The sequence below is a fragment of the Zootermopsis nevadensis genome, unplaced genomic scaffold, assembly GCF_977971745.1.
Source record: "Zootermopsis nevadensis isolate Lab colony 2312 unplaced genomic scaffold, Znev_1.0 Znev_ptg000018l, whole genome shotgun sequence".
NCBI lineage: Eukaryota > Metazoa > Arthropoda > Insecta > Blattodea > Termopsidae > Zootermopsis > Zootermopsis nevadensis.
In genome coordinates this window covers 5,946,567-5,966,395 of record NW_028259150.1, presented here as the reverse complement: position 1 = coordinate 5,966,395, position 19,829 = coordinate 5,946,567, and the positions used below count along the sequence as shown (strand labels likewise).

The 19,829-nt window shown below is 39.6% G+C and overlaps 1 protein-coding gene across 1 annotated transcript in view; it reads right to left on the bottom strand.

Moving 5' to 3' along the window:
- Positions 1-19,829, bottom strand: part of LOC110837376 (43 kDa receptor-associated protein of the synapse homolog) — a 65,148-nt gene that overhangs the window by 10,109 nt on the left and 35,210 nt on the right. Inside the window, exons 2-4 of the mRNA XM_022079418.2 lie at positions 3,432-3,627; positions 2,606-2,757; positions 83-389 (exon numbers count right to left, since the gene is read on the bottom strand). Of these exons, the coding sequence (XP_021935110.2) occupies positions 83-389; positions 2,606-2,757; positions 3,432-3,627 (655 nt within the window). The remainder of the gene's footprint in view (positions 1-82; positions 390-2,605; positions 2,758-3,431; positions 3,628-19,829) is intronic.

The following is a 19,829-nucleotide window of genomic DNA, read 5'->3' as shown; positions in this document are numbered from 1 at the left end:
ATCAATTCAGAAGAAGCAGGTTTCATGGTGAGACACCTGATTTTAGTTAGCATGAAAAGAACGGAACGAATCTGGTTATCACCTGAAGTTCCAGGGCTGGGTCCTGAATTCCTTGAGCAATCTTGTGGGCGTGTTGGAAGGCCTCCAGCGCTTTACAGAAGCCGGCCAACTCTAGGTAGACACTCCCGACGGTTAGATGCACGTGACCTGCAGTCCGGCACTGGTCACACTCGTTGTACAAGGAATGACGAGCGTATGCGAGCGCACGCTCTAGACCACCCAAGCGTTCATGTGCCCTCGCCAGGTTTAAATACGCCTCTGCGCGCAGGTTCGGGCTGTCGGCCTCTTCGGCAAGACCTAGCTGCCGATGCGCGAACTCAAGCGCTTCCCTGGACACACGGAATCGAAGGCGAAGGCGGATCAGAGATCTGTTATGTCTTCTCAAAAATGACGACTTGAGTGTTGTAACATACTACTTGATTTGCATTCAGAGCACAGGGTATTATCAGCCAATATATTTATGTTTTAAGCTACCACGTTTGTTGTGGGCTTGCCATTAATAAAAACGTGCAATAACTTGTACATTTGTAATTTACGTACTACAAAAAAAAACATGCCAAGAAAGAAAATATACATCAACAAACAGACGCCACAAGGAGAAAGGAATTATAAAAAAAACAACTAACAAGACTATGGTCAGTCGTCTAAATTCCCTATGTTTACGATGTATCTGTCTTTTGGTTATTCTTGAGCTGCCTAACTACGGGCAGTTTCCAAATTTTGGCCCAATAATTTGGAATTCTCGCAGCGAATTACCGCTTTGTTCTTCCGGAATGCAATGATCTTTCTTGGGAGTTTCGACTTTCGACTCATTTGGCAGATGGGGAACAGGTTTTGTTATAACAGAGCGATAACGGATAGTGGTTGGCACTGAAGTAGTTTAAGTTGCGGCTTTGTTATAGGGATGGCCGTTACTATAACATGTCTTGCAATAGACCACAACTGGGATTAAATATTGTAGGAGAGTGAAGTGTAGAACACCTCCCTGTATCTATCACAGAGACAGAAAATATGCGAGTTTTACCTACATGACATATTCGTTACGAAGGCACAGCTTTAATATTAAGATCATTAGCATTTTCTCGCAGAGACGGGCCTTTTTTAACCTGTTTCTAAATGACGTACTAATCTGCAGGAAGAGTTACGATTTTTCAATTCCAAAGACCGGAAAATGTTGGTAGTCCTAATTATAATTTTTTCAAAGAATACCTTGGCGTACCTTGGTTCCCCTATTACCTTGACAAATGGTGTCATTTGATTACGTAAATAGCAGCCTGCCTCTAGATATCGAGGGTAACTGAAAATAAGTTGAATAAGCCGTCGACGAGGGCGGGTCTTCCAGCATGATAGCTATGTGTTGCGAACTGGAGGCAAAGAATATGTATGATTCGGGCAGAATCTCTGGAATTGTCAATAGCAATGTCAGACAAGAGTCTTTTAATCAACGTTTTCTACTGGACAGAAACGCTTAGCACAAGCTTTTCATCCTTGTTCACGTTTCCTCATGAGGGTTATTATTAGTAAAATTATTGTTTGTTTTTGAGGTACTGAACCGAGAGGAAATACTACATATATGAATGTACGTGTGGAGTGGATTTGAGAAAGAAAAATGAACACATTAGTGTGAAAGAAGCACGGCAGGCGACAGTAACAGCGGGAGGAAGACGTTGAAGGCTGGAGTGTAGCAGACTGAGTGAGGCATGTCTTCTTGGCACCTCGCCATCGAAGTATGGCTGCTAACAACGCAGACAAATGGACGAAGGTCTTATTGTTTGAAAAGTTGGTATTATTTCCGAATGCGACATCGCCGTAACGAGGCCACGTCACTGAGCTCGGATGTCTTCAACTCAGGAAGATGCTGACAACCCACCTACCCACTCACTGTTTGCTTCCCATTCCGATTGTAGTCCGCGTGTTCAGGTCTTGATAAAGGAAGGGTTTTGCATTTAGACAACGGCGCCTCTCTGTTGAGGAAGATAAATGATGCGCTTGGAATAAATGAATATATTGATGAACGAGTGAAGGTTCTATTGAAGGCACGAACAAACAACTGAAATGGATGCAATGCCACGCTGGAAGACAAAAGGAAGCCGTGAGTGAGTTGACGGCGCTGAAGTTCTTTTCGGAATATCCCAGTGAGTGAATACGACGAGTAAGGCAGCAGATTAGTATTTGTATCAGTAATGGGCGGCAACAAAAATTGGACACACAACAGAAAACGAAACAAAACAAAGAAGTAAAAGACTTACAATTCTTTCTTTCTCATATACAAGATTTTAGTCAAATAGGTAGGCTACTAGCCTATACCAAGCATGGTGCAGCGTCTCAATTCTGACCTTTCGGATTGTTTTTAGTTTTAGCAGCTTTGGACCAATTCATCTTTAGCGTTGTTAAATTCGGTCTCTTCTCCTGAATTGTCTACAATCTGTGGCCATGGGTTAAATACTAGAGAATGGTGGCACGTACTAACGTCACTATTTAATCATTTTCTGCACAACTCACTGACTGCATCTGAAAGAATCAAAATATAAATCTGTGTACTTGCCTATACTTGCCCCAGTCCATGTACGCTTGGTACAGATAGCCCAGGAGTGCGAATTTGTCGTCTCGTTTCCGGATCCTCTTCAGCGCGCTTCGCCACTTCCGAACCGCTGCCTGTTGCTTATGTTGATTGTAGAGTCGCAGACCCTGTTCCACCTACGCAACTCAAGGAAAAACGGAACGTCAGAATAATCTTTGAGGTACATCAAACACATATTTCAGGAACTGGCTCTACTACCGCCTTGAGGCAATGGGTTATTATCCTGGCGGGTGTTGTTTATTTGTGATGAGGTTGAAGTAGACGCCAGTGATGTAAACCAGTGGTATTCAACCTGGGGTATGCGAAGACATCTTAGGGGACACGTGAAATTTAAAAAGAAAATTATGATAAAAACTGTATAATCAGTAATGTAATTTATTTAATTTATTTTAGATGTAGATTATATACTATGTATAAGTTGAATTATACACCAACAACTTTGGGGGTACAAAGTTGAAGAGAAATTATATCTGGGGGTACGCGAACAAAAAAGGTTGAATACCACTGATGTAAACCATCTCTCTAAGAGACTCGTCAGAGTTTAACACCCCTCTCTCCTATCTATACCTGCTGACGAAAAGAGATCCAATTTAAGTTGTGTGTTTTTTAACAAATAAACAAGACGATATACAATGTCGTAAATAACAGATGAGCTTACTCTTGTCAGAATCCTTAAAGATGTTTTGTTACGAGATTAATATTCTGTCGTCCTTATTATTACTAATCCAACTCGGAATTCGACAAACAAATTGGTTTCATTAGTTGCTGCTTGTTATAATGATACACTCACCCTCCTCCTCGCCAGCTGTTGATCTACTTTGTGCCTGCACCCGATGAGACACTCCCAGAGCCCTCTGGAGCTGCTTCGCCGACCTGGACTGTCAGGCAAATCGTCTTCGGCGAAATCATACACATCCAAAGGGTGCCGGGATCCATCAGGAGAGGGCAGCAACGCCGTCGCCGACAGCTGATGGCTAGCTGTGCCACTGTCACGAAAATGGAGAATTAGTTCTAACAGTGCCATTGCAATGAAAGTACGAATCAGAGTCTAGCTGCGCCAGTTACAAAAACACGAGTCGAGTTTGCATGTGCAACTGTTACAAATTAATACTGCTCAATAATTTGTAATTGTCACCTAGGATAATTAAATAAAAATTTAGATGTCTTGAATGTGGAGAATAAATGACGGAAGAAGATAGTAAAGAAAGAGACTCGATTTGATAATGGCATCTCACTAATGAGTGAATACCAAATTCTGCAAATATTCCACGACAAATTGTACCTGCGCATTATACAACAGAAACATGACGATGGCAGGGGATTTATGAGATCTTTAAATAAATGAAAATCAGTCTTTACCAGAAGCGGGGCATTCATATTAACCGTGTTATCTGTTAACACGGCTAACGTTTCGAAAAACGAAAAATAAAAATCATTTTCTTACTTTCGTGGTTCAGTGTTACTCAATAAACTAACACAGAAGAACTGATCAGGCCTTAGCCTCATCTAGTTGGTTGGCTCAACGTGAAAACTCAGTCTCACTTCCACTTCTGGCTACGACTCTACTTCATTACGATGCTTTTACAGAGGCCGTACAGAATCAAACCACCAACTGACTCAGTAGGTTAATGCACAGAATATGTTGTGGTAGTGCTGTATTTATATAACAACACCAGAAAGAGACTTCGGTAGGCTGTGTGGGACTACAAAGCCTAAAATACCGAAGGCACTGAACATTCAGTCTGTATACATGTAAAGCTAGGGCAATGATGAAAGAAATTAAACAACAGAGCAGAAAGACTAACATTAAAGCTCACAAATTATGTTCATCTCTTTAGTGACGGTAATGTTAGAAACTACATAAGATGGATTGCTACGTGCCCCAGTGTTTTTGTCTGAATAATATGTTAACTTCTTTATCAAAGCCACTAGGAAGATGTAGGAGCGTGGAATTTTAGCGCCACTACAACCCAGAAGACAGCCATCTTCGGACTCACCGCCGTGAAAACTTCAAATCCAAGATAAGGAGATCATTCCATACCCATAATAAGTAACTCCATGAACTAAATTTCACTTCCTACAAATCAAACAATTTTCTCATTAATCTTCAAAGATCAGAGCCGTATCCTAAAACAGGGAACGATCACTCGTAGTATATAATTATGCGCAATGTAACATACGTATTGGACAAAGTGTCCCAACAAAACTAATAATCAACCGATGTTATTCAATGATAGTAAATAACTAATTTAATTATGCAGGATCTCCGAAGTAAAATGTTATTCAATGAGAAAACATTATTTCTTTCAAGACATCACGAGGTTCATTGTCGTGTTCACGACGGCCAGCCACTGAACCAATTTGCTCCATTCAAGCTTTAAGCCGCATTTCCCTGATATCCATTTAATATTATCGTCATATCTATGCACAGGAGTCAATATTTGTTCTTCATACAAACATGCTGTGTGTGCAAAGAATTTCTCTAGAGGAACCAAGAAAAAGAAAACACAAAAGGCCTATCAGCCACTTTCCAGGCTAAAAATTTAAGGCAAGACTTCCGAAACACTAAGCAGTGCCTAATAAATCACTCGAATACAATATTAAATTACCATACTTTCTAATATGGCGATCGTCATCCTAGTCCATCCACATTTTAAGCTCACTACATCTGCGTGTGGAAAATCAAGTATTGTGAGAAGTTTTCCAACACAGCGTCACACATATCCTTTAGACTGATTCGTTTGTTTACTTTAGAAACTATTTCTGTGGAAAAACCTGCTTCTAGTTACATCTCTTGATACGAAAAACGAGCTAGACAAAGGGAGACGATACTGGGTCAAGAGACCGAGTGTGAGGAATGTAACTTATCAGTCTTTTGAGATTGAACAAGACATCTTCCTGTACCAATTGTTTGTTTGTTTGTTTGTCTCGATACCATGCATCAACCTCAGAAGAACGTGTCATACTGGGACACTTGGGTGATTTTATGTTACAGGGATTTGTATCAGGAACTAGATTCGATTCGTCTGCCACATGCAAAGTTTCTCACAGTGGTCTGACACACGTCTTACATTTTGTCTGCTAATCCATTTTCCTGCTGTAACACAAAGCTGTTCTTTTGAAATACGCCTGAAAGGTTGCATTACAACCACATTCCATTTCGAAACCTTAACATTTCCTTTTTACATATTAAAACCTATATAAAATATTTGAGAATTTCCTTATTGAACAAGTACATAAAACTGGTCATTTAAATGACTTTACCGATCATCCAGCCCAATGAATATCAAACTAATCGATTAATTTACTATCTAACAAACCAATTAAACATCTATATCGCGAAATAACTAAATACCTAACCAAGTAACCCATCAGATAGCTAACTAATTATCTCGATACTAACGTACAACAATATAAACTAAGCAAATAAATTACATACTAGCAAATCCACTACTTAATTAACTAACTAGCTAGCTGCATTACCGGCGGTTCTACCAGCCAAATAAACAAGGAACTAGTTAGCTTACTGACTAAGCTCTTGCTTGAAATTGGTTCCTTCCGGTTTGTACTATGATTAAGCTACACACATTTAAATTACAGCCCTGCAAATGGAGGCAGTGTTTTCTTCTTAAACGTTGGCATGTACCTACAAGTCCACAACGCGTCACAACCCACCGGAACAAAACCGACTTGTCTCAGAAAGTTCAAACTTCGACAACGCTGTGTCATATTTATAAAACAGAAATGTGGTCGAAAAAAATATCTGCTGCTTAGGAAGCGCTTTTGTAAACGTTGAATGCAGTTTTAATAATGCTGTTGTTATGTTAATGTATTAAAATATATATGGGTATTTCTCGGTGGGTGTGGAGATCGCGTATTCAGGATGAATCCGAAAGCTTTATGAAACATGGATAGCCTGTAGTAATAATTCCTTTAATAAACGTATAGTTAACTAATGGTTTGCGTCTTCGCATTTCAAAAATGCCCCCTTCAGTGTGCTTCTGAATTTGTTTGAAAGAATAGAACGTCACTGCGCGAGCATGTTCATGTGCCTACCCACATTCCTCACACATCTCGCGCGACATTGTTCGTTTTTGACGCATTTTCATCCCCGCGGAGCGCGTATGAGATCGATCCGTCCGTCCGTATGAAATAAACAACTCGAGAACGGCTGAACATATTTTCATGAAATTTTGTATTGGAGATTTTTACTAAGATCTGTCGATAAATTTAAATTGCAGTTAAAGTCGGATAATAATATTTTTCAGTCTTTACCGAGTCTGTCGTTATTTCGGTAAAACCCACATATCAAATGTAATAAAAATCCATTCAGTCATTCTCCAACTGTTTCATGTACTGGGACAGACGTCTGGACAGAAGCATTTTACATGAAGTTCTACATGCGCCGAAGTGACTGGGTGGGGAACCTCCAGGCTACCATGGTTACCATGGTTACCATGGTTACCATGGTTACCTTGGTTAAAAGTCAGAGTTCAAATTCTGGCCAACACGCCTTTCTGAGAAATAAATACATCTAACACTGTTATTGTAGTGCCTACAGGTTCGACGCCGTTAATTCCCAAGCCAGACACTGAAAAACATCCGAGTTAGTCTCACCTGCATTCCATCCTCCAACCGATTAATTTAATATCCCAAGAGGATTCCCCACCAACATTACCTGTATCCCTAGTCTGCATTATTATAAATACATTCTTAGTTTCTAAGGCGCTGACAGGCCCTACAAGCCTTGGCCGACCGGATAATTTCCAGCTTTTTAAAACCCTCTCTTAAAAAAATTTATTGTGTTAAACTGTTCTTTTGGGCTTTGTCCATCGTCCAGGTATTACTGGAACCAGAACGTTGGAAGTTCGTTCTACTTCCATCATCTGTTGGGCCTCCGGTCGAACTAGTCTCAAACCGCGGGTCTGTGAACAATTTAAATCAATGCAATGTCACCATTGTCATAAACCCTCAGAAAGCAGCTGCATGACCTCTACTTACACAGAACATCATACAACATAAAAATGCAGCGTACCTAACACTCCTGCTTCGTATTCCGGTGGTCCTGGGTTCAAATGTTGGCTTTGATACCGACTACGCTAACTAAGATTTTGCGTGATTATCCTCAGTCCTTCCAGGCAAATTTCGGAATAGTATCTTACATTAGGCCACGACCGGTTCCTTCTACATCCTTTCCAGTTCATTATCCTCTGTCGTCTTGTCATTCGACGCTATGTAGTCTCAGCTGCTGAAAGCATCGTTAAATAAACTAATACGTGCATCAATGCTTCGAGTAGGGTTCGAACCCATGGTCCTTGTGTTCGAACGTCAAGACCGAAGCTCAGACAGGCCCGTCACTGAATAATCATTATAATAAACTACATGTTTCGAGTAAGTTGAAATTTCTGTTACTAACATGGCTGTCTTCTGAGTTGTAGCTCTGTGTAGTCTGGTAGAAGCTCACCAACATTTCAGAGATCCTTGCTGCCTCCATCATCAGGCCGATAACTATTTTTATATGAAGATTTCTGTCTTCTGGCTTGTTGCGCTCTGTAGTCTGGTAAATGTTTACCAACGTTTCAGAGGTCATACTGCCTCCGTCATCAGGGCGATGATCACAGCGCAAAAACCCAGAAGACAGAAATCTTCATACTCACCGCTGTGAAAACCTCAAATCATACATATTTTTGTATGCATAGAGCATAGTAACCTATCTGTGATCACTATGTTTATAAGTGCTGCTTTTAAATTAAGGTGAAACTAATTTTAGTGTAATCAACAACTCTAAAATAATACACCGAGTAAATTAGTGTAATCGACACGGTAATGAAACGCCGCTCGGCATTCTGTAACCAGGGCGGAGTTGATTTCCTGCGGCAGGATAATCTTGGGCAAATATTTATGGTGACCACGTTTCGCCTCGTAAGAGCATTTGCAGGATTACGCCAAGGGCAAAGTTTACATCATTAATCCCGATACCCTAGAGAAGTTGTAATCCAGCGTCACTAACACCTTAACCTCGGGATTAGCAGTCAATGGTCCGCAAACCGGAGTTTCTGGTTACTGTATTTTATTAAACAACAAAATACTATCTTCTTCTGCTCCTTCTTCATGTTCTGAAAGTGTCCATCGCTCTTATTTTTAATCACTCAAAATCATTTTTTTCTCTATTTACAGTTTTTAGGTATTTCGTGCATTTCTTTAACAAAGTTCGCAAAATAAAGGAACATTTGGAGGTCGTGTATGCTGTTCGCTTCTCGGAAACAACAAAAGGATTTTTATTACACTTTATTTTGGTATGCATCGGTCCAGTATAACCAATTTTGCGCATCACGTAAAAATGTAAAGTTATTAACCTGTCTCAAAATGGCTCGATTTATAAAAAAAGAACATCACATACAGAGAGCTCACTAAAGCGTTATAGTGTAATTTAGGAAAGGAAGAAAGTATTTTCTTACGTGTAACACTTTCAGGCAAATGCCTGCATCTTGAAGCAGGCTGTGACTCTTGTCATCCCAGCACTTGCGAAAAATGTTACTCAAAATTTATGCAAATTATTCTTCTGTTTATTGTCTTATTAAGTATTTGCGTTCCTAAGTACAATATTTGTGAGATAAGACTTCGTGCTAAATTTCTGCACATTCTGTGCAAAGAAAGTAGTCTTCACGCGCATAAAGTTAGAACGCGAAACGGGTCATGACACTGGTACCGCATAAAGGAACAATGTAATTCATGGATGTATTTGAGTTCGATAACAATTGAGGAACATGTATACACGTAAATGCAATTTTCATAATCTATTCGACACGTGATATTGGCTGTCTCCTGGGTTGTTACGTCATGTAGTTTGTGTATAAGATTATCGACGTGTCAGAGTTGCATGCTACCTCCATCATCAGTGCGATGAGCCGAGGGTAAATATGGAGTGGAAGTGTAGCCACTGCATCGCGACGCTTCTGCGTTGTTTAATATTTGCCTTCATCTGAAAAGAGTTTGTTAGGGACACGACTTGGACTACAGGGATAAGAAAGGAGGAACCGTAAGATTTGAGGTTTTCACAGCGGTGAGTACGAAGATTTCTGTGTTCTGAGTTGTTGCGCTGTGTGGTCTGGTCGATTCATCGCCCTGATGACGGAGGCAGTTTGACCTCTGAAACGTTGGTAAACATCTACCATACTACAGGGCGCAACAACCCAGAAGACAGAAATCTTCAAGGAACCGAAACTAGCAGAACATGAGTTCGGCGCCGTGAACCACATTCTGTGAACACCCTCTTCCCAACTCAACGCTATTTATTGCTCCGTCGTGCCTCTTTAGTTTGAGCTTTGAAACTTGGTGTAAGTATTACTTCAGCCGCTGAACCTTCGGCGCTAACCCAACACGTGCTGCAGTGCTCCACGGATTACGAAAAGCTTTCCTGATTGATTCTTATGTTCTATCCCAAGAAAGGCCAATGGTTCTATGAAAATAAATGGAAGCATTCATTCAACAGACAGATCTCTAACTCAGCCACCAGCACAGCTACATCTTGGAAGTACAGTTAGATTTTAGGACACAGAAACCTTACATATCATGATGTTCCTTCCGTGAAAATTTTACGGCAGGTTTTGGTAGTCAGACGCTGTAGATGCTATCAAGTCTATACCTCTGAATATATAGAATGATCTCTTTCCTAACACAAGTTTTACTCGTCATGAAATAAATTACACTGAAATCAGGAAAAAATAAAGTATTAAATGTTGAAAATGTCCACCGCGTTCACTCTTTTCCTCGTGTTTTATGAAATCTTCCTGTCTCACAGAAACGGCTGACCAGACTAGACACTGTCTATTTGTTTGGCACAGGAGAACCGGGAAATGTATCTCTAAACACATTCTGGAAAGTTAAGTAAGAACGAGGTGCTAGATAGTGTCCGACAATGACCACTCTTTGCACTTGTGAAAAAGACATCCTTGCACTTCAACAGCTGAAAGTCAACTGACGGACGGGCACCAGCGATTTTCTCAGGTTCACGAACGTTATTAATGCATTTTATTTATTAAAAACTGGCGGTGACCTTTACTCACATTTATGCAATGGGCCTTCCATTCTCTTTTTCGTTCATTCATTAGGTCAGTCTCTTTCTTCTTCTTCCTTTCTTCGTCCCGATCTCTCACACTATCTTTCTTTATTGAAAGTGAGATGTAACGGTGACTATTTCAAATGCCTTTCCCAGCCTCACGAACTAATTTTCTATTTGTAGACCTAGGAGATAAAAGTTCTAGAGCTCAATAAATTCTATACATTATGTTACGTACAAGTAGTTTGTAAAAAAGTGAAGCAAAAGCTGGCCCACTACACGCCCCGTAGGCGCTTGGGGGGAGAGGTGGTATAGCTCCTACTCATTCTTGACCTCGGCACTAGATGGGGTGAGTGGTCAGCGTCACGCTCCGGCCGCGCTTTGTCCCCGGGAAAGGACCCCGGTACCCATTCGATAGGAGACTGGATGTGCCCCAGATCCTGTCGGGATGCAGAGGCTAGAGGAAACATCCTCTGCCCACGTCGGAGATCGAACCCCGGGACATCCGGATTCGAGGTCGAAATGACAGCCAAAATAAAAATGGCTTGACCAAAAGCAGTTTTCATCTACAAATGTGTGAATTTAATGCGAACAGGTTGTAGTTTCGGCGCTGTTACTTGTAAATATAACAAAATGAATAAGTGATTTCCTCCTTTTTCCTTTCGAAACTCATCTAAAAGTCTTTGAATAATAGCACAGCTCACAAACTGGCTCGGTAATACGACAAGAGCAACACCAAATTCTGAGAGTTTAGACAACTTCTCTAAAGTGTATGGGGAAGTTAGACCGCTCTATCAGTCTATTAAACTTCGGGTAATGCATTGGACTTTGGAGCGAAACTTCAAGGCGCAGACTCTATTCAGTATAAAGTTCTTCTCTCACAGATTCTCGGCTGATTTAATGCAATTAAATTTCTCTTGGAGTTAATAAAAGTAGTCTCTGTTAATAAGGCATGAATTGTGTATGGAGACTGCTAGTGTTTTCCTTCTTTCAGGACTTGCATAAAACACGTGAAATAGGTTTTTACTGGGTTGGCTCGTCAATTTTCCCTCACGAAGAGGCTCATGATCTCTGAAGGTTGGAATAATAACTTAGATCAGTTCCTTTATTTTAGCTAATGCAGCAACCAATACAATTTCCACATTTTATTTGATATTTTACGTATTAGTGTACAAAGCAGGAAACAGACAGACAATAAACACACTAATATGTTATTAAAACTTGTCCAAAATTGTATAATTTGCACATAAATTAAATTTCTTTATCAATAAAAGAAACTCATTCCAACCTTTTGTTAAGGGATATCCTTCTATTTTATTGGTACTTCTTACTTTTAATTTTTAAAGCAGATCATTTTTAGACAACATGGCCTACATTGAGGTGAGAAATTTTAGTTCCTCAGATACAGAGCTGACTTTGGAACAATTTTAGTTCAGTTGTTCTCTGGCCAGTTGTTTACCAAACACTTAGATTCCGCCAGCCGTCAGGAACACTTACGTAACGTAAGTCACCGCACCGGCGTGGCCGATAATGGAGCGCATAACGCACGAAAAGAAACGAATGAGGCAGTTCTTTTGAAGTGCATGTTCAGATGGCTCTAAAGCAGCGTTTCTCAACCTATGGTACGCGTACCACTGGTGGTACGCAAACTATATAAGAAAATCAAAAGATAATATTAACATAAATAAGTTTTCCCTGAACGCATTTTGTTAGTGGTACATTTAATGTGTTAAATTAGAATTAGTGGTACGCCAGCGAAAAATGGTGAGAACCCTTGTTCTAATGGACACTGCTACCTTCACTTGTAGGAAAGCTGCCTGTACGCATGGTGAAACTTTAACTTAAAACTTGAAGAATATTTTAAAGTCCACGAACATTCCAGACATAGTATGGTGTGTCGTTGTCAGCCTGCAAAGCGGTAGGAAGAGAGATGTGATCTGTCTCGCTTAACAGGGGAACACAGAACGCATTAGAACTCTGGTCACGTTGCCAGGTAGCTGTCATCGATAATAAATTATTGGATTGTGACACACTGAATATGCACGAACGATAATTGAACAAAAGATATTACCATTAAACTACACAATGCAGTTGTTTGCGGTTTTAGTATGAGGGATATGAATGGGGTGTAGCAATAGTATTTTTCTTTCCGAAATTCGTTGTTAACTTAGTTAAATACAACAATCATGTACTAGACTAGGTTACGATTCATTTAGTCTGTATTACAGGACAGTTTACGTTTGTAGCGGTTTATATTCTGACAGCCTCTAATATTTGATGAATGTCAAATACGGGAACCCTACTGTTTCATTGTGAGTGTACGAAACATCCCTTAACAATACCAGATGCCTTTAGACGTTATGGGTGCAATCAATCCGATAACTTAGTATTCGTGTTTATTTCTTAATTTTGAACACTCTGGGCCAGAGAAATGTACTAACAGGACCGTGTTACTACCTCAACATCGTCGATTTAATATGTATGTTTTGATCACAAACGAAAACATTTAAATAAACTTGGAACTTTACAGAACTTATCTACATGAAAAATCCATAATTACACATAAATTCCTAAATGTTTCGTACGTTCCCAACCAGATGTCACCGAAAGTGTCGTAACAGTCAAGATCTCCTAGTGTCTGCGACATACGCTTGCCTTGTCAACGGATTCAATGTTAGCGCATGAACAGCCGTGGAATATTACGACACTCGGTAGGAACAACAAGGAACGCGATTGATTGTTTTCAACATTCTGTTTTCCACTAACTTTTCCGACTGATGTTTCCATTTATGTTCGGACACCTACGGTGTTGTGTCTGCGTCTTCGCAGGGTGATTTACTGTTGCGTCTTGTACATATGTGGGCAGCGCTCAGGAAAAGTGTTATGGCGAATCGAAATGCTTTCAACGAACCTTTCTTTCGGTTACTCTGTCAGAACGATTCACAGGAAGTGGTGCGCACACAACGACAGGCATTTGTCTTACTGATCACTGTTCCATCAGAAACTGGAAAAGATCAGATTGCAAATAAAGATGCGTTCTACTCACAAGACTTCCTCGAACTCCAAAGAAATAAGAATAAGCAAACAAGCAAATAAATGAAGAAGAAAGGGGAGAAACACAAAGAATAAATGAAGGAATTAAAGATAAAGAAAGAAAAGAACGAGTAATTAAAGTCTCCATTTAATATTTCCTGATCATACACATTAATGATAAGAAATGGCATTACCAGGCTTGATTACTGTTAGTCCCGAGTCTGAATATGTGTACACAGATGCATATGAGCTTTATCGTCCGTCCCGCCACATATAATGCATCTATTCCAGAAGACAGAATTTTGATTTAATGTGTTATTTGGAGTTTTTAAAAACTGATTAAAATCTAAATTTTTGTACAGATTATATTACTTCTGCTTCTGTAGGCATACAAATACATTTTAAATCCACGTATGCCTGTAGGATAAAATCTATACTATACTGAGCAAACTGGAAATGTTTTAATAAGTACACTAATCAGATTATTTTCCCTGCCATGTAGGCTATACAGATAACACTGTAGTGCGTGTCACGTAAAATGTTATCTGGTTTACAGCCAGCAAAGAAACAGGCTCTGACAGTATTCGACGTTATGCGGTCTCTGCAGTTTAAGCAGCTTCTCTTATCAGGCCGTGTGCTTCTCATGTTCGGAAATGCCGCAATTTCCAGTTCATTTTCCAGGCTGCTGTACGAGGCTTTGGCTAACTCAACTTCCTTCGCTGCACTGCCTCATGAGATGGAAATCCTAACGACATCTTGACGCACACCACGCTGTTTCTTCTCTCTCACTTTTCCCATTTACTTCCAATACTTTCATAATTCAGAAACATCATCTGATCACCAGCGGTGGGCAAATAGTGGTTTATTCGCGGAAGTTTGGGGCCTCATCTGGTGACAGAATCACGATGTAATTAAAGCATTCTTTGTTAACGCCCACTTCATTAATAACAGCGTCGTTTAATAAGTTAATTAACTACCGAACTATCTAGTTAACCAACTCACTAAGTTAATATTTCACTGTGCTTTAATATAGATATCATGAACCCAAACTTTCAGAAAATGAACCAGTCTTAATATATGTCTATGATATACGCAGGCCCTGTTAACCAACAAATGACTAACTAAAACAGATAAAACAAGACACTATAAATAAGATTAAGTAATTAATAAACGCGGCAGAATAAAATGCAACACAACGCAACTTACCAACAGCACAGATGACTGTTGAATCAAAATATCATGCAGTACCTTTTCATTTTCAATCCTACGAAACATCAGGTATATTTAACACGATCGATATTAAAATTCGAATGAAGACCATTTTATGGAACTATAACAACAAATGTTTAACATGTTGGTCTGCTAAAATACCTTCACATTTTATAGTCCGCAAAGCGAAGAGCTAAATCGTTCCCAGCTTTGCGGATCATGTGCGCCATGCGAGCGTGAGACGAAGTTCGGTTATGACGTAGGCGGGATACGGTGGTGCGGTTTCAGTGTCATCTGAGGCTGATGATTAGATCTTGTTGGGATAGAGGGGTCCCGTGGGAGACAGAGTTCCCACACTCATCTGGTCAGTCCTACCATTTTATTGCAGATTTCAACAATAAAACGACTTTCTACACAAGGTTAACTCTCACACACTGTTCCCAACAGAACACTAATTTCTGAAACCAAGCTACAGCACTCCGACGGACGTGTCCAGCGACTCTAACACTATCACCAAGGGCCACAAGTAACGCGGAAACCCAATTAGCCTACGTATTTAATGGAGGAAGTTACTGCCTTCCGAGTCTGCATGTCCTCTCTGTGGAAATACAGTTTAACGAAATTACTACTGTAATGGCATCCAGTTCGCAAGCAATTTATGGCGTGTTTGTGGCTATAAAATTTCATAACAGTTACAGCAATACAGTTTGATGTTCGTAAACAAAGCCTGATTTACGATGATTTAATCTGCTCTTAATGTGAACACGACTACACTTTAAACTTGTTATTGCCATTTCGAAATATTTGAAATTGTGGAAGATTTTAAAAAATCTTTGTTTCTTTGTCTTTGATTTATAGGTAAAACGGAGGGTAAAATAAAAGCTTGGGCCGAAACCCTTTTACCTCTTGAAAGATACTGTTATCGTCTGTTAAGGATGTAGATATTCTGATCGTCCACGAATGTACATATATTCCAGATACTAAAGGATTTCGTGTTTCCAAAACTCGATTTACACGAAATTTTGTATTTTCAGTCTGTACTAAACGTTTTTGGACAAACCAAGTTGCCAGTTTTATGATTATATATTGCAGCTACAAACGTATTGCATCAAAGGTACAGTAATTACTAAGACATGTCACATACACTGTTACTTTCAGGAGCAATCAACTGTAGAGATACTACACTGCATGAGATGTCTTTTTTACTTCGTTAAACACAAACCGCACCACAACAGGTCTACAATTACGCTTGTAGACCTTAGGGAAATTTAGAATATAACTTATTTCATTCCTTACTTCATGCAGCGTACCTACTTTTAAACAATGAACTGTTGTTTAGACATAGGATGTAATTTGTTAATCCATTTGGAAGATGGCACATACGGACAAATATACGTATACACATGACCTATTTAATATGAGCTCATTTGATCATTTGTACTAGGGATGAACAAATTTGTAAGTTTTGAAACTGTGATGGCGACCGAATGCAATAAAGTATTTTCGAGCGAACAGCCATGTGAGAATGGAGTTACTGTTAAATATAACGGAGAATGTCTCTGCTTTTATCATCAACATGATGATGGAAGCAGAGACAGTCTACGAAACGCTGTATTACAACGCCGTTATCACACAGCTGATCGCCCGAGAAGGCTTCACATTATCCACAAGGGTTAAGGGATTTTTCTTTTCATAACCTTAACTATACCTTCTGTAAAAAAAACTTATCCCAGAGCATAAAATGCTGCAACGAAAACTCACTGATTATACATATTCCGACATTTCAATAGGGGATGTCACTGTAATGTTAAAAGGCTCTTTAGATTTAACGGGAAACTGATCAAAAGGTGCAAACAGGCATACGATCCACTCATTCAGAAAAACCAGGAACCAGCAATACCGAGCGACCTGTTAAGCTATGTAATCGTGTTTGCGGCAACTTATATCGACCCCTGCTATCACTTGGAAGATTGGTTCTCAAGTTATTTAGACCACTTTTATAACCCCTTCCTTTCGTGATTCGAGTCTTCTACAGAAACTTGCTTTTTCCTGCATATTCCTAATATACATAAAAACTGACCTCAACCTCTTAATAAATAGCGAGTGTCACCAGACATGAAGCCACCAGACACAAGAGGAGAATAGGCCGAGTCATAACAAAACACTTCGTTTGTGGCATGCATATGATTAATGACGCTATCAACTGCAGCCACTGTTTATCAGATAGTTAGAAATGTAAGTCGCTGTTCGCGTTGCAAATTTGTTAAGATCTCATCGTGCTCTCTATGCATGCAAATTCGTGACGGCTAAAAAACAAATTTTGCTAATTAAACAAAATATATTCAATACAATAATTATCACAAAAATATAGCCGCCTTCAGGGCGATGATCATCTCCCTGATAATAGAGGCGAAAGACACATCTGAAACGTCGGTAAACTTCTAGCAGACCACAAGACACCACGCTGTCGTGAGAAACTTAAATCTCAGTTACCGTATGGTGTGTGCCCCGGTGTGGGACTTCCGACTTTCATAACCTTGAGGAAGAAGTTACCCAACTTTAAGTTTGAATAAAAATTTCTTAGGATATTTTCCATCGTGTAAGAAAAAATAAAATAGAAAAACGACGTTTCGGAGATGGAGATTAGCTCTATCTATTGGTCCCAACAGAGTAGATACCTGAAGACGGATATAGAGTCCATCTCCGAAACTTCGTTTTTAATTTTATTATTTCTTAGACGATGGAAAATATCCAAGGAAATTTTTATTCAAATGACTTACCATCGTCACGAACTTTTAGATTTGTTACCCAACTTTACCTACACACCCTGCGTTTTATAAAATGGGCATAGAGCTAATGGGTTGTTTTGCGTTGTTAATTACTCTCTATTCTCGGAGACGTCAGATAGATGGCACTGCAGGCTCAGAACGTAGATGAAGGGCTAAAGATTAATACAGTAATTATAACTGCCAATGAGATTTTAGGGCTATCATTTGCAATGAAGCATAGCCAACTTAGCACAAGCGTTGCCTGCATTGAAACTGTGGTGAGTGAAATTTATGTTACGATGATCCACATAATTTAACTGTACAAATAATCGTTGAAACCAAGCTGACATATAATAAATGTTGGGGACACTGCGCGAAACTTGAATACAAAATATTACTGTACTGAGTAAATTGTGAGATTTGAGGTTCTCACGGCGGCGAGAATGACGGTGCTTTCTGTCTGGGTTTAGCGCCATGTAGACTCCGATTAATGCCAACGTTTCGGAGAAAGATCCTGTTTCCATCGTGAGCCCTAAAGGGCTAGAAGCAGTATGTCATTTTCCCGGAAATGTTAAATTTTATCGACGATTCTACACAGCGCAAAGACCCAGAAGAACATCATCATCATCATCATCATCAGAACACATACACAACTATGTGTAGTCAACTTGCATCGTTACTGCGCATCACCTTCTGTGCAGATGCCCCGTTAACCTAACCTAACCTAACCTAATCCAACTCAACTCAACATGTGTAATCCGAACGAATTTTCGAAATAGACCATGGATGGTCGAATATTTCTGAAATTTTGAATGGACGTCGTGCCACAGGTATATAATAAAAATTCATAGTCTTTCGTGTCACAACACTTGTAATAAATTCACACGAAGACATCAAAGTCGCGAGGTGGAAGAAACGCGTAATCCGTCACCATCACCAAAATCCGATTATTTCAACAAGGTGTTATGCACTCGATATATTTTAAGAAAAAATTAACATGTGTTATATGGAACTAAACCGAAAGCAGACCACACATTCAAGTAAACTACTGCAATTTCGTTAAATCAAACTTAAGTGACGTGAGACAAGAGTATTTCGAGGTCAACAAGAATGTAACCAATGTAAAGTCTTTGAAGTATATAGCTATAGTAGTGGCTCAAACACAAGATTGTTCAATAATTTAAAAAAATTAAAATATTTGAGTGTTTAATTTTTCGCAATCGATAATAGAACACATACGTTGCCTTAACCTAGTTAACGTGCATCGACACTAGGCATCACCTACTGCGCAGATGCCCCAATAACCTAACCTAACGTAACCCAACACAACCCAACAGGTGTAAACAGCACGAATTTTCGAAATAAACCATGGATCGTCGGAAATAGCTGAAACTTTGTATGGACGTCGTGCCACAGGTAAGTTTAAAAATTCATACTCTTTCGTGTCACAACACTTGTAATAAATTCACACGAAGGCATCAAAGTCGCGAGGTGGAAGAAACGCTAAATCGGAGAACGGTTACCAACATCAGACATTATCAACAAGGAATTTTGCACAGGGACGTTTATTTATCCAGCATTACTCCATGACAAAAAATTCCGAATTACGTCTCCAGGACATGTCCAACACAACTCTAGGACTTTTCAAAAGGATATCTCCAAAAATTTTCCTGGAATTCTCCACGATTCTCCAGCACTTCTCCAGGATATTCCCACGACCACCCGATGACCACGATTCAAATTCTCCAGGACAACACAACCCATCGTAAAACAACATTATACAACCTACACTTAGCTTACCCCTAACTAAACCGAAACTAACCTAAACTAACCCAACCTAACCTAACCTAACCTAACCTAACCTAAACCAACCTAACACAAAACGCAACCTATCCAAAATAACTTATACCAAACAAACTTAAATGAATTCAAAACAGCCGACCCGCATAGGAACAAAATCACCACCGCTTAAGGATTTCCAAATAACTTTCCAGGACTTCTCCAGGAGTTCTCCAGGATTTCTCCAGCAATACTCTATGACAACAAAATTTCCGAATTACGTGTCCAGGACTTGTCCAACAATACTCTTGGACTTCTCCAGGATTTCTCCAGAAATTTT